The following is a 15098-nucleotide window of genomic DNA, read 5'->3' as shown; positions in this document are numbered from 1 at the left end:
TATATTTAATTGCAAAATGATGGAATCGTTTAAATTAAATTATTGAACAATGAAAGGGACTTTATTACAACGAAAATGTGTTTTATTAATTCAATATATTAACCATGAGAGGCATCGGCATACTGCAGAGGATCGCAAACCCCGGTAATAGCAATTCATGTAAACTGTTTCCCTGCTTTCCCAGATGCATCCAGAGGTGTTTGCATCACTTTCTTAAGATTTTATTTGTTATTTTTAGTTGAACCAGATTTCCAAGTAAATGACCGTATGTTTTCAGCCGCATGTCTATTTTTTCCCACGGCCGTAGTTTCAGCCGCACATTTCCAGCCGCATAAAAAATACAGCCTCACACATACAGAGTGGGAACATAGCCTTAGGCTGGTTTCACACACTGTAAGACACCGGCCGTGTCACAGAACGGCCGGTGTCTGTCAAGATAATCCCGACTGGTAGTGCTGTACCAGCTGGATGATCTTCAATTCACCATTGCACACAATAGAAAGTGCGTCCAGAACTGCACTCTCCATTGTGTGAACGGTCAGTGGTGTGCGGCCGCTTTTCAATGAACAGCGGTCGTACAAAATTGACATATCAGTTTTCACTGTGGATACTAGGTATACACTCTGGCCATGATTAACCCCTTAACGACATAGGGCGTATATTTACGCCCTGATGCTGTTAGGGACGTTCAGAACGGGGCCGCGCGGCGGCCGCGCTCTGAACCACAGCGGTCCCGGGTGCCGCTTGTAGCCTGGGACCGCAGGTATTAGCGGGCACGATCCGATCGCCGTGCCCGCTAATACAGTAATCAGATGCAGCTGTCAAAGTTGACAGCTGCATCCGATTACCGGACGCAGCGTCATCCCTGGTGTCTAGTGGGGAGATCGCTCCTCCGGGATGTTATCCCGGAGGAGCGATCTCCGTAACTGAAGCCGGCCGGGGACCGCTCCAGCAGCCGGAAGTAAACGAGTGCCTATCTCATGGATCTCTGCAGCATATCTATGCTGCAGAGATCTCTATGAGAGATCAGAGCACTTATACTAGAAGTCTTCTAGGGGGAATAACCCTAACCGCAGGGGGGGAATAACCCTAACCCCAGGGGGGCTTCTAGTATAAGTGTAAAAGTAAAAAAAAAAAGTGTTGTTAATAGTAAAAAGCCCCCTCCCCTAATAAAAGTCTGAATCACCCCCCTTTTCCCAGGTTATAAATAAAAGTAAATAAATAAATAAATAAATAAACATGTTTGCTATCACCGCGTGCGTAATCGCCCGAACTATTAATTAATCACATTCCTGATCTCGCACAGTAAACGGCGTCAGCGCAAAAAATCATGAGGGTTTCTAGGTGGAAAAATGCAAGTGCTATGGCCTTTTAAGCACAAGGAGGAAAAAACAAAAACGCAAAAATTGAAATTGGCTCTGTCCTTAAGGGGTTAATAGAAATGTTATGTTGTGTGAACGTAGCTCAAAGCGGTTTGTAGTTAAGTTCCATTCACTTCAACGGAACTGAGCTACAGAACTTGCACCCAAACCGGAGACAAGAGTGGTGCTGTCTCTGGAAGAAAGTGGCCATGTTTTTTGTAACGCTGTATAACCCCCTTATTTTAAATTTGTTCAAATTCAGTAAAGTGTTAATCCCTGTTGCATGGGGGAGAATATATTCTCTTTTTGAGAAGCCACTGCAGACTCACCCATAGTTTCTGGGAATATTTTTACCAGTTCCTTTCTAGGAACAAAAACTAATAAACTATATTTATTCAAGGAACATTTAATGGTCTACAGTATGGAAGTTCTTTCTTTCCCATGACACATGGAGCACACAATTCTAAGTATCTCTTCTTAGAATACTTTGTAATTGCATCATCCCATCACATACAGCTGAGCTATACAGCCGAACATGATTAATTTTCCATATAAATTTTTAGAGCACATATTTCCATGACTTGCAGAGATAAATCATCATCCTATAACTTATTCCTATTAACATATGTTGTAAGCTGACACCTACTAACGACAGTATAGAAAGAACATCGGTGAAGAAGGAGTCACACTGTCTGTGATAGAAGATAAGACGATGGATCCCAGCAGCTATAAGCACTATCATGAACATGGATTTGATTCCAGAAAATATCTGGAGGATTACTTTTCAGATAAGGAAGATATGGTCATTGGAGATGATTCCTTATTATTTCCCCTTGAAAATCTTACAAAAAACTTTACACTTGGTATGTACCTTTATTTTCCTATGTATTATTATTATTATTATTATTATTATTATTATTATTATTATTATTATTATTATTATTATTATCATCATCAATAATATTTATACTACTATTACCTCCACACATAAACACACACACAAAAAAAATCTTACAGCACATTCACTGTTTAGATTAGCAGTATTGTTTTCTCTATGCCCTGCCTGACGCTCAGAGGTGAAAGGGGTGAAGGGGGTAGGGGAGAAACTGACATGTTATCTGTAGTCTGCACACATCAGTACGATTACACCGATATCCAATTTATTTAACCTTTGCTTTACGCTGCTTTAGAAAAATCTAAATCTTTTGTTAGAGTTAACATGGGAGTAACTTTTTCAAGGTCTCCAGTTGCCATATCGGCTGCCATATTAATTGATCAGCACCGACTGAATGTAGGGATTTTGATATGAGGTCTGGCAGGGTAGGCACTTGTTAGACAACCACCTTAATGCCACAGTATCTGTTGATCAAAGCACTTAAAGGGTTAAGTTATCAGAATCAATGAGATCGCTGAAGCCAGTCATTGGCAGAGGGTGTCTGCTGCAGTTAGTGGCACACAACGTCTGTCTATGGAGGGGATCAGCTCCTTTTCCTTAACTGGCGCTGTTAATTTACATGGGGTAGTAAGGAAGGGGTTAATATATCCAAGAAACTGTGTCAGCAGCTGCTCCAAGGTGACAGTTTCTTTTTAATTATCAAACTAGATTTGATCCTATGGCTTTAAAGATGATAAAAAAAGATTTATGGTAAAAAAAAGGTAAAAAGAAAAACAAACAAAAAACAACTACTGTGCCCGATCTCTTTGATGGTTCTGGAAATGACAAAGGCCACATAAACAAACTTTAGATTTGAAGTAAAATATTACTGCACAACAAAACCCAATTATCCATTATAAAAAAACATACTCACCTCTCTCAGTGCCCTACAGGTGCTTCAGGGGCAGGCCCTAATGCTACTTTCTTCAGTCACTGGCTGATGCAGGACACCGCTGTGGCCAGTGATTAGCTGAGCTGGGAAGTTCCTGTGGAAACAGCGAATCATCAGGAGAAGGAAGTAGCAGTAAGGTTGACCGCCTGGAATTATCCAAGGTGGAGCCAAACTACCACTGTAACAGCCATAGCGGCTGCTTTGGGGCCCACCACATCAGGGGGCCCCCGGCCCGCTCCTGCAATACACTGGGCCTCCTGAGCTGTCATCATTTGCAGCACCTGGTTGCCGAGCGGGCCTCCTGGACTGTGCAAGCAACGAGCACTTGCAGTTATTAAGTTATGACTACACTTGATGCAGGGGTGATTCTAGCCTCTCTGCTGCCCGAGGCGAACTATAGAATGACGCCCCCCCCCCCCCCGTCAATCCGCCCACATTATAATCCACTACTGCCCCCCCCCCCCACTGCTGTCCCCAATAAACATAATGTTTGGTCCCTTGCTGCACAGAGGATGTCAGGAGAGGAGGAGGCTGACTTTATAGGAGAGGTCCCAGCAGCACAGAGGATGTCAGGAGATGAGGGTGCTAATCCTATAGGAGAGGTCCCAGCAGCACAGAGGATGTCAGGAGAGGAGGGTGCTAATCCTATAGGAGAAGTCCCAGCAGCACAGAGGATGTCAGGAGAGGAGGGTGCTGATCTTTTAGGAGATGGTCCCCCTCTTCCCCCCTTATAGATGGCCCCCCTCTTCCCCCCTTATAGATGGTCCCCCTCTTCCCCCCCTTATAGATGGTCCCCTCTCCCTTATAGATGGTCCCCCTCTCCCCCCCTTATAGATGGTCCCCCTCTCCCCCCTCCCTTATAGATGGTCCCCCTCTCCCCCCTCCCTTATAGATGGTCCCCCTCTCCCCCCCTCCCTTATAGATGGTCCCCCTCTCCCCCTCCCTTATAGATGGTCCCCCTCTCCCCCCCTCCCTTATAGATGGTCCCCCTCTTCCCCCCTTATAGATGGTCCCCCTCTTCCCCCCCCCTTATAGTTGGTCCCCCTCTTCCCTCTCTCCCCCCCTTATAGATGGTCCCCCTCCCCCCCCCCCCTTATAGATGGTCCCCCTCTTTCCCCCCTTATAGATGGTCCCCCTCTTCCCTCTCTCCCCCTCCCTTATAGATGGTCCCCTTTCCCTTATAGATGGTCCCCCTCCCCCCCCTTATAGATGGTCCCCCTCTCCCCCCTGCCTTATAGATGCCCCCTTATAGATGGTCCCCCTCTTTCCCCCTCCCTTATAGATGGTCCCCCTCTCCCCCTTATACATGGTCCCCCCTCTCCCCCCCCCCTTATAGACGGTCCCCCTCCCGCCCCTCCCTTATAGATGGTCCCCCAATTATAGATGGTCCCCCTCTTTCCCCCCTCCCTTATAGATGGCCCCCCCCTTATAGATGGTCCCCCTCTTTCCCCCCCTCCCTTATAGATGGCCCCCCCTATAGATGGTCCCCCTCTTCCCTCTCCCCCTCCCTTATAGATGGTCCCCCCCCCTTATAGATCGTCCCCCTCTTTCCCCCCTCCCTTATAGATCGTCCCCCTCTTTCCCCCCTCCCCCCCCCCCCCCTACCTTATAGATGGTCCCCCTCTCCCCCCCCCCCCTGCACAGCAGATAAAACAAAAACAAAAAACAGCACACAACTCACCTGCCCTCCGTTCCCCCGTCGAGCCTCTCTGGTCTGGTCCCGGCTGATGTGCGGCTGCCCGGGGTGTCCCGTCCTGTCCCCGGCAGCGCGCGCATCACAGAGCTCCCCGTGCGCCTGTGCCTGTGACTTCCGGCGCACGGGGAGCTCTCTGATGCGCGCGCTGCCGGGGACAGGACGGGACACCCCGGGCAGCCGCACATCAGCCGGGGGACTAAGGCTGCATTCCCACGTTCCGTGATCCTGACGGATCACGGATGTGGAATGCATGTACTGGAGCCCCCCCGCCCCCGGGAAGTATCTGTAATGAGATGCTGTGAGCGGGGGAGACTGTATTCATAAGCGCCGCGCTGTAGTATCAGCACCGCGCGGCTGATTTAGTACAGCGCGGCGCTTATGAATACAGTCTCCCCCGCTCACAGCATCTCATTACAGATACTGCCCGGGGGCGGGGGGGCTCCAGTACATGGTACAGTCAGGGCCGTTTTAATACATTGGTGGGCCCAGTGCACAGCCCTCAAGAGTGGGCCCCCCCTTACCTTTCTGCACATTGTATAATGTACTGAATTTGCCCCCACACTGTATCAAGAGCCCCAATACATACAGTAGTTACCTTATAACACTATTTCCACCATTCAGTGATTACATATTACATAAAAACTGCACTAAACAAAACAGAAAGATATCACCATTGATACCATTACATAATACCGCCATACCATGACCCCTATCAGTACAAGCCTATAACAGAGTGAAGTTACATCCAGTGACTCACCGGAGGCGTCTTCTCCGATCAGAGTCTGTCACCTTTTCTTTTTCTCTCCATCCAGCCTGGGCCACCTTGAAGTCTTCTCCTGGCTGTGAATCTTCTCTCCAGAATCTGCCAGACAAATATTTTAGGCTCCAACACATACAGTAGTTAGGTCCCTTGTACCCCTATACAGTAGTTACACCCCTCTGTACTCCTACATAGTTACACCCCTCTGTGCCTCCATAGTTTTAAGGTGTCCCTGTAGTATATAGACCCTCATGTGCTCCTCCAGTTATATACAGCCCTCCTGTGCGCTCCCCCATTAGTATATAGCCCCCCTGTGCACTCTCCCCAGTAGTATATAGCCCCCTGTGCTCACCCACAATAGTATATAGCCCCCCTGTGCTCTCCCCCAATAGTATATAGCCCCCCTATGCTCTCCCACAATAGTATATAGCCCCCCTGTGCTCTCCCACAATAGTATATAGCCCCCCTGTGCTCTCCCACAATAGTATATAGCCCCCTGTGCTCTCCCCCAATAGTATATAGCCCCCCTGTGCTCTCCCACAATAGTATATAGCCCCCCTGTGCTCTCCCCCAATAGTATATAGCCCCCCTGTGCTCCCCCTCAATAGTATATAGCCCCCCTGTGCTCTCCATAATATATAGCCCCCTGTGCTCTCCCCCATAGTATATAGACCCCTGTGCTCCCCAATAGTATATAGCTCCCCTGTGCTCCCCAATAGTATATAGCCCCTGTGCTCCCCAATAGTATATAGCTAACCTGTGCTCCCCAATAGTATATAACCCCCTGTGCTCCCCCATAGTATATAGCCCCCTGTGCTCCCCCATAGTATATAGCCCCCTGTGCTCCCCAGTAGTATATAGCCCCCTGTGCTCCCCATAGTATATAGCTCCCCTGTGCTCCCCCATAGTATATAGCTCCCCTGTGCTCCCCCATAGTATATAGCCCCCTGTGCTCCCCCAAAGTATATAGCTCCCCTGTGCTCCCCCATAGTATATAGCTCCCCTGTGCTCCCCAATAGTATATAGCCCCCTGTGCTTCCCAATAGTATATAGCTCCCCTGTGCTCCCCAATAGTATATAGCTCCCCTGTGCTCCCCCATAGTGTATAGCCCCCTGTGCTCCCCCATAGTATATAGCTCCCCTGTGCTCCCCCATAGTATATAGCCCCCTGTGCTCCCCCATAGTATATAGCCCCCTGTGCTCCCCAATAGTATATAGCCCCCGTTTTCCCCCATAGTGTATAGCCCCCTGTGCTCCCCCATAGTATATAGCTCCCCTGTGCTCCCCCATAGTATATAGCCCCCTGTGCTCCCCCATAGTATATAGCCCCCTGTGCTCCCCCATAGTATATAGCCCCCTGTGCTCCCCCAAAGTATATAGCTCCCCTGTGCTCCCCCATAGTATATAGCTCCCCTGTGCTCCCCAATAGTATATAGCCCCCTGTGCTTCCCAATAGTATATAGCTCCCCTGTGCTCCCCAATAGTATATAGATCCCCTGTGCTCCCCCATAGTGTATAGCCCCCTGTGCTCCCCCATAGTATATAGCTCCCCTGTGCTCCCCCATAGTATATAGCCCCCTGTGCTCCCCCATAGTATATAGCCCCCTGTGCTCCCCAATAGTATATAGCCCCCGTTCTCCCCCATAGTATATAGCCCCCTGTGCTCCCCAATAGTATATAGCCCCCGTTCTCCCCCATAGTATATAGCCCCCCTGTGCTCCCCAATAGTATATAGCCCCCGTTCTCCCCCATAGTATATAGCCCCCCTGTGCTCCCCAATAGTATATAGCCCCCGTTCTCCCCCAGTAGTATATAGCCCCCTGTGCTCCCCATAGTATATAGCTCCCCTGTGCTCCCCCATAGTATATAGCTCCCCTGTGCTCCCCCATAGTATATAGCCCCCTGTGCTCCCCCAAAGTATATAGCTCCCCTGTGCTCCCCCATAGTATATAGCTCCCCTGTGCTCCCCAATAGTATATAGCCCCCTGTGCTTCCCAATAGTATATAGCTCCCCTGTGCTCCCCAATAGTATATAGCTCCCCTGTGCTCCCCCATAGTGTATAGCCCCCTGTGCTCCCCCATAGTATATAGCTCCCCTGTGCTCCCCCATAGTATATAGCCCCCTGTGCTCCCCCATAGTATATAGCCCCCTGTGCTCCCCAATAGTATATAGCCCCCGTTTTCCCCCATAGTGTATAGCCCCCTGTGCTCCCCCATAGTATATAGCTCCCCTGTGCTCCCCCATAGTATATAGCCCCCTGTGCTCCCCCATAGTATATAGCCCCCTGTGCTCCCCCATAGTATATAGCCCCCTGTGCTCCCCCAAAGTATATAGCTCCCCTGTGCTCCCCCATAGTATATAGCTCCCCTGTGCTCCCCAATAGTATATAGCCCCCTGTGCTTCCCAATAGTATATAGCTCCCCTGTGCTCCCCAATAGTATATAGATCCCCTGTGCTCCCCCATAGTGTATAGCCCCCTGTGCTCCCCCATAGTATATAGCTCCCCTGTGCTCCCCCATAGTATATAGCCCCCTGTGCTCCCCCATAGTATATAGCCCCCTGTGCTCCCCAATAGTATATAGCCCCCGTTCTCCCCCATAGTATATAGCCCCCTGTGCTCCCCAATAGTATATAGCCCCCGTTCTCCCCCATAGTATATAGCCCCCCTGTGCTCCCCAATAGTATATAGCCCCCGTTCTCCCCCATAGTATATAGCCCCCCTGTGCTCCCCAATAGTATATAGCCCCCGTTCTCCCCCATAGTATATAGCCCCCTGTTCTCCCCCATAGTATATAGCCCCCTGTGCTCCCCAATAGTATATAGCTCCCCCTCCCATATAACATTGAAAAAAACAAACACTTTTACTCACCTAGGTCCACGCGTTCCTCTTCTCTTCCCTCTTGAGGCCGCACTTCCTGCGGTCACAAGAGGCTGCACTCCCCTTACCCTCGCGCCGACGCTCTAGTGACGTCGGGCGCTAGAGGGAGAGTGCGGCCTCTTGTGACCGCAGGAAGTGCGGCCACAAGAGTGACTGACAGGGAGGGAGCCAATGGCTCTCTCTCTGTCAGTGTCGCTGCTGCTGCAGCGCTGAAGCGCCGCAGCAGCAGCGGACGGGGGCAGCGGCGGACGGGGGGGCCCTGCAGGGGGCGCCATGGAGGGGTAAGTAGATTACCCATCCATGGCGCTCCCCCATGACAGGCTGGTGGCCGGAGCCCTGTGCGACCGCACTGGTCGCACATAGCAACGGCCAGCCTGCTCGGGGGGCCCCTTTAACCAGTGGGCCCGGTGCACGTGCACCATGTGCCCTCTGGTTAAAGCGGCCCTGGGTACAGTCAGTGGCGGATTATAATGTGGGCGGCCGCCCGAACCGCTCATATTATAATCTGCCACTGAATGCCGCCCCCATGAAGATAGCTGGTGGCGCCACCTGAGGCAGACGATTCAGGTCGCCTCATCATTGCGGCGCCCCTGACTTGATGTCTTGGTGGTCAGTCAGGAAGGGGGGGGGGGATGAAAAGTTTACTATGGGACCCAGCTATTTCTACTTACGCCCCTGATCCAAGATGCCTCCTCAACAATGTGCAATTCCTATCTGCACCCACAGTAAACATTTGGTAAAGTGGATATAGAAGTTAATAATTTTCTTACTTTTTTCTTGCAACTGTATTTCTTATCTAGTAGTGATATAGACAAGAGACACTATTTATCAGTAGTAGTAATAATAATAATAATAATAATAATAATAATAATAACAACAACAACAACAATACCATATTTTCCGGCGTATAAGATGACTTTTTAACCCCAAAAATTCTTCTTAGAAGTTGGGGGTCATCTTATACCCCGGGTATCATTGCCCCATATGGTGGGGGGTTCAAAAATGGCCACATCCCCACTGTATGGGGACCACTTTAAAAAAAAAAAAAAGTTAACTCACCTGGGGTCCGTTCCTGACATCGGCGTGCCTCCCGTACTGTTCCCTGCGCAGGCAGTGTGACGCACCTCTCCCGGGCAGCCAAGCGTCTCATCGGAGAGGCTCGGAGATGCTCGGATGCCGGGAGAGCTTCGGAAGAATGAGAGGTGACGGACACTGCCTGCGCTGGGAACGGTACTGGAGGCACGCTGATGCCAGAAGCAGGACCCAGGTGAGTTAAATGTTGTTTTTCTTTAAATTTAGCTGCAGTTAACCTCTGCAGGGGTTAACATTTTCCGGCATATAAGTCGAACCCCTGACAATCTTCTTAAAGGTCAGGGGTCGTCTTTTACGCCCAGTCACCTAATACACCGGAAAATACTGTATTTATTTGTATAGCGCCATCAGATTCTGCATTGCTTTTTTTTTTTTTAATACATACAGTACAGAGGTTACATTATACACAGTTAAATAATTAGAATAAATAAAAATGAAATAAAAATACAAAATGTATACAAGATCTGCTCGTTGGAGCTTACAGACTACAACTGGGCTCAACACCTGGCACAAGTGCTTTCTTTGTCCATGGTCCAGCCATTGTACATAGTTGGAAAGAACAGAATAAGCAATTCACTCGCCCTTGTCTGATTGCGAGTAAAAAGTATAAAGTGCATGGAACCGTCAGAGATATAGAGTGAGGGGACAACAGAAGGGGGAACAAGTTTAGGGAATGTTATAAGCGAGCCTGAAGAGATGAGTCTTCAGGGCATGCTTGAAACTGTGAGTGTTGGGAATGAGTCTAAGGTCTTTGGGTAGGCCGTTCCAGAGAACTGGTGCAGCACGAGTAATATGTGAAAGGTTTAATATATATATATTTTTTTTTCTAAAAAAAAAAAAAAAAAATGTGTTTAGGTCACATTAAAGGAGATATCCTGATTGACTTTAGTGCTGGTCCCCTGGTTCATCATCTCTATGCGGCCTGTGAGTTTTTCAAACACATCATAGTGCTGAAGATCAATGACCAATGCATCATGGAGATGAAGAGATGGCTGGACTCACGGACAGGAGCATTTGATTGGGGACATGCCACAAAACTACATGGACAGTTAGAAGGAAAGAGGTAAGGTATTTTTGTTAGGGGACACTCACAGTCATTATTATTGCTACTACTGTTAAAGGGGTGCTCTGCAGACTAAGGATTTCTTCAATACAATACAATCTTATTACATTTCTTTAATAAAGTTTATTTTTTTAACCAACTCAATTAAAATAAATGTATCTTTTTACATGTAAACATCATTTTACATTGAATACCAATAATAAGGGGCGGAACGGGTAATGTTAGAGTATGTATGTATTCATGGAATGAATATTTTCATCCAAAGGTTCTTGTATAATAATAGGCACTCTTAGAAGGTAGAAGTAGAAGCTTGACACTAGTCTAGTTACCGTATGTTGTAACAAAGGTTGGTTCAATTAAAGGTCTAGGGGGAGAAGGGTGTACATAAAGGGGAAGGGTATGGGAAACTTTAGAATGCCTTCACACACACCGGATCTGCAGTGGATTGATCTAAATAACTGAACACATCATTAAATCTGCTGCAGATCTGCTGCAGATTCAGTGTGTGTGAAGGCACCCTTAAAGGGGTAGTGGGGCGCTAAACAATTATTCACAAAATAACACACATTACAAAGTTATACAACTTTGTAATGTATGTTATGTATGTGAATGGCCCCTTCCCCGTGTTTCCCCCCACCCGCGCCAGACCCGGAAGTGTGATGCACTATACTCACCCAATTCGTGACCACCCCCATCCGCCATCTTGGGACAATAATGTCCTCTTCGGGCGGCCGGCCAAACCGCTCCATCCATCCCCTCTGCCACGTCATCAGCTGCTCAGCCGTGATTGGCTGAGCATAACTGTGCTCAGCCAATCGCGGCTGAGCACAGTTATGACACGGCAGAGGGGGCCGGCACCAGGGACGGATGGAGCGGTTCGTCCGGACGCCCGAAAATGACATTATTGTCCCAAGATGGCAGACGGGGGTCGACATGAATCAGGTGAGTATAGTGCATCACACTTCCTGGTCTGGCGTGGGTGGGGGGAAACACGGGGAAGGGGGCCATTCACATACATAACATACATTGCAATGTTGTATAACTTTGTAATGTGTGTTATTTTGTGAATAATTGTTTAGCGCCGCACTACCCCTTTAAAGTTTTTTCCCTCTCTTAATCCAGAGTCCTATTACTCTATCCTATTACTCCATTATTAGACAAGGATACTTATATAGCCCTGTGTAATGGCACCAATGGGATCAGTAAAGGCTTATTTATCTGCTTATTAGGGCATTTCAACCTCTTAAAGAATCATTGGCTGTTGTCCGCAATCTTCTTTTGTAATAGGGGTTGTGCAGCCGATTTCTGATTGCTGGAACCTTTGATCATTTGTGCGACCCTTCTCATGGTTCCGCATGGTTACCAAATAATGTATTAGGCCCTGTATTAGTACAGTAAACTGAACACATACATTTACACTAGATAGAGAGAGGTAAGGAGCTGTAGGGTTGAAGAGGGTTAAAGAAGATTGACTAGGTATCAGGGACAGATAGCAGACCATGTGAGGGTAGTAGTGTAAACTGTGTAGCTGTGAAATTACTCTGGACTTGTCACTTTGTGCATCAATACACACTGTGTACTGCTGTACACAGCTCTCCTGAGTGAAGTTAGCATTGTGAAGCACCTGTTAGGTTACATTAGGTGGAATATCCTAGAACCTGGCCTGGCAGTAGAATAAGTGTAGTTGTCAATGACATTTATTCTACTGCCGAACACGGTATTAGAACAGGACACCTGAATTACCCTAGCAGATGCTTCAGAGGGTTAACTTCACCCAGGAGAGCTGTGGTTAGTGGTGGATCACTGGCGTTCAATCAATGTATGTCAGTGATCCATTAATGTCCAAAGCTCTTCTGGGTGAAGTTAACCCTGTTAATAAGAGAGAATATGTTGAAACAATAATAAAGTTTTGTCACAGGCCGGTTCCTAGGGAAATCTGCCACAGAGGTATAAGGGGGGCTGCACCTAAGCGTTGGTGATATCAGTTGATCTTGTATTTGTCCCCAGAGTCAACGCCCTAATACTATTGTCTGAGGACATTAAAGGGATGCCCTTGGTGTTGGTGAGGTGCAGTAGAAGTCAGGCAACAGGGAGACAAGCTATTATATTTTAGTTATGGTAACAGTGACATTACTTGATCATCAATATTACAATCTTTTATCTGTGGAGTACCTTAAAAATGGCCGCTGGCCAGAGATGGGTCACTTGAGTTGACCCATCGCTTTTGTATACAATTAATTAAACATATATCAACATACATCTAAATATGTAACACAGGTTCCATGCTAGGCCCAGCTTTAGGGACTTAACTTCAGTACACTGCAAGTTCCCCCTTTTAAAATAGGCTGTCCTCAGCAACCGCCTGGTAAGAGGTTGGATCATGAAACCTAACATATTATTATGAATGAAATACATTAGATCTAAATACTAATAGAAAAACTTGCAAAATTGTCTTTTAAATACATCAAATAAACACTGGTCCCTCAACTTGCGATATCAATTGGTTACAGGACGACCATTGCATATTGAAAATACTGTTTCGTGAGACCAATACTGTATGGAAAACTGGGATTTAAAGATATAAAGGAAAATATGCAGATTACTCATATGGTTAAAGCAAGTCCATATATTGCACTTATATAATGCACTTCAGTAATAAGGGGTTTTACAAGTAAAATGGCCACTTTATTGGTCAATCTAGTTATTCACATGTGCTGCAGATCCTGTTGAAATATTGAGTAATCTAAAGTTATGATGGTCCAGAAAGGACCATTGTATATTGAATTCATTGTATCCTGGGGCCGTTGTAAGTCAAGGGACCTTTGTACTTCATATGCAATATAATAGCAACATAGGTGAATATTCAAAAATATAAACATCACAATAAATAGAAACATTATAAAGTACGATAAACTTTTGACACAGCAGCCATATTAAAGTTTTCCTATAAACACCTGTAACCAAAAGAGTGTGGTGACTGCAATAGTGGTGATGAAATAAAATAACACTTTTGGCACTACATATCTGTATAATTCTGTAAGTTTTTGAATAGGAAGTCCCCCCCCTTCCCATAATAATAGGCATTTCTTAAGTGTTAAAATGTTACATGTTTCCAACATGGCACAAATTAAAATATTTTGGCAACTGGGTTTACATAACATAAAGCAGAACTGCCCAAAAGGTGCATATGACAGAGGCTCTATAACTGTCCCTACCTAGTAAGTGGCTTAGTATAGGCACAACCTCTTATCCCTGAGACATCTGGGCACCCTCTCACTTTTGATGGCACACGCAGTTGGGCACCTGATGATTTGAAGAGTTGTAAGCCATGGGCCACTGTGAGGATTTATAGTGGTTTTATAGTTGGCACTAACCCAGTTAGTCCAAAATCAAAAATAAATCCCATTGTAATGAAACCCACTAAGACATTTGCGAGTTTCACACTATTAGGTATCATTCACTCTTCCATAGTGCGACCCATAATTATGAACCTGCACTTGTGGATGTCACTGTGCATGTGCTTCCATAGTTGTCCACAATTCTCAGACCACTACATGGAGAGATAGTGTACTGTGCTGCAATTGTGGGTCCGTACTATGACCTGCCTTTTTTTTTTTTTTTTTTTTTGCGACATGGATCACGGCCCCGTCACACGTACGGACTTGTGGACAAGGCCATTGAAATGTAGAGGTCCCTCATGCAGTCCGTATAATCGGTTACGGCATTATGGACTTAAATGAGGTGGTTAAATGAGGCCTTTCATTTGTGTTGACTGTGGGACTATCACTTTCCTCATTTTAATTTCTATTTCTTTCAGTGATGAGTTACAGGATAAAGAAGGAAAAGTGAGATCAGTAATTCCACATGTTATGAAATGTGACCTTAACAAAGAAAATATGACGGATCCGATAGTCTTACCACCGGCCGATTGTATCATCAGTTGGGGGATCCTTGATGTTGCCTGTAAAGACCAAGATGATTACATCAGATATCTCAGGAAGTTCTCAAGCTTGCTGAAACCTGGAGGACACCTCATGTTAATTGGAGCTTTCGGTACAACATATTACACAGTGGGGAAAGACAGGCTCCGTGCTTTCACGTATGATGAGGAATTTGCCAGAAAAGCTCTAGTTGGAGAGGGATTTGTTATTGATGTCTTTAAGACTAAGGAGAGAACGAATGTGAGTGACCTTATTGACTATAAGGCCGTCATATTCATTTCAGCTCACAAGGAGAAGTAGGTCTGGGTATACACTAGTAGTAGAAAACTAGTACGTAGTAACATATAATAATCAGTAGTTATTATAATAGTTCTGAGACACAGCTGATCATCAAAAACACAGGTTCACATTTTGGTATCAGTTACTTCTTTTACTGTTCTGTATCTTGTTTTCTTAATAAAGAGAAGTATATCTCAAATA

The 15098-nt window shown here is 46.5% G+C and overlaps 1 protein-coding gene across 1 annotated transcript; it reads left to right on the top strand.

The window, feature by feature from the left end:
• The first annotated feature begins 2073 nt into the window (after positions 1–2073).
• Positions 2074–14990, top strand: LOC138769875 (nicotinamide N-methyltransferase-like). The gene is made up of 3 exons (XM_069948598.1): positions 2074–2224; positions 10470–10677; positions 14495–14990. The coding sequence occupies exons 1-3, from the start codon at positions 2074–2076 to the stop codon at positions 14916–14918; spliced, it is 783 nt and encodes a 260-aa protein (XP_069804699.1). The 3' UTR covers positions 14919–14990.
• The last annotated feature ends 108 nt before the right edge of the window (positions 14991–15098 follow it).

The sequence above is a fragment of the Dendropsophus ebraccatus genome, chromosome 12, assembly GCF_027789765.1.
Source record: "Dendropsophus ebraccatus isolate aDenEbr1 chromosome 12, aDenEbr1.pat, whole genome shotgun sequence".
NCBI classification, from domain to species: domain Eukaryota; kingdom Metazoa; phylum Chordata; class Amphibia; order Anura; family Hylidae; genus Dendropsophus; species Dendropsophus ebraccatus.
This window is presented reverse-complemented; position numbering and strand designations above follow the sequence as displayed.

Coding starts and splice junctions, on each gene's coding strand:
- LOC138769875 (XM_069948598.1), top strand. CDS start 2,074: ATGGATCCCAGCAGCTATAAGCACTATCATGAACATGGATTTGATTCC. Junction 2,225..10,469: donor TACAAAAAACTTTACACTTG/GTATGTACCTTT, acceptor AAATGTGTTTAG/GTCACATTAAAGGAGATATC. Junction 10,678..14,494: donor GGACAGTTAGAAGGAAAGAG/GTAAGGTATTTT, acceptor TATTTCTTTCAG/TGATGAGTTACAGGATAAAG.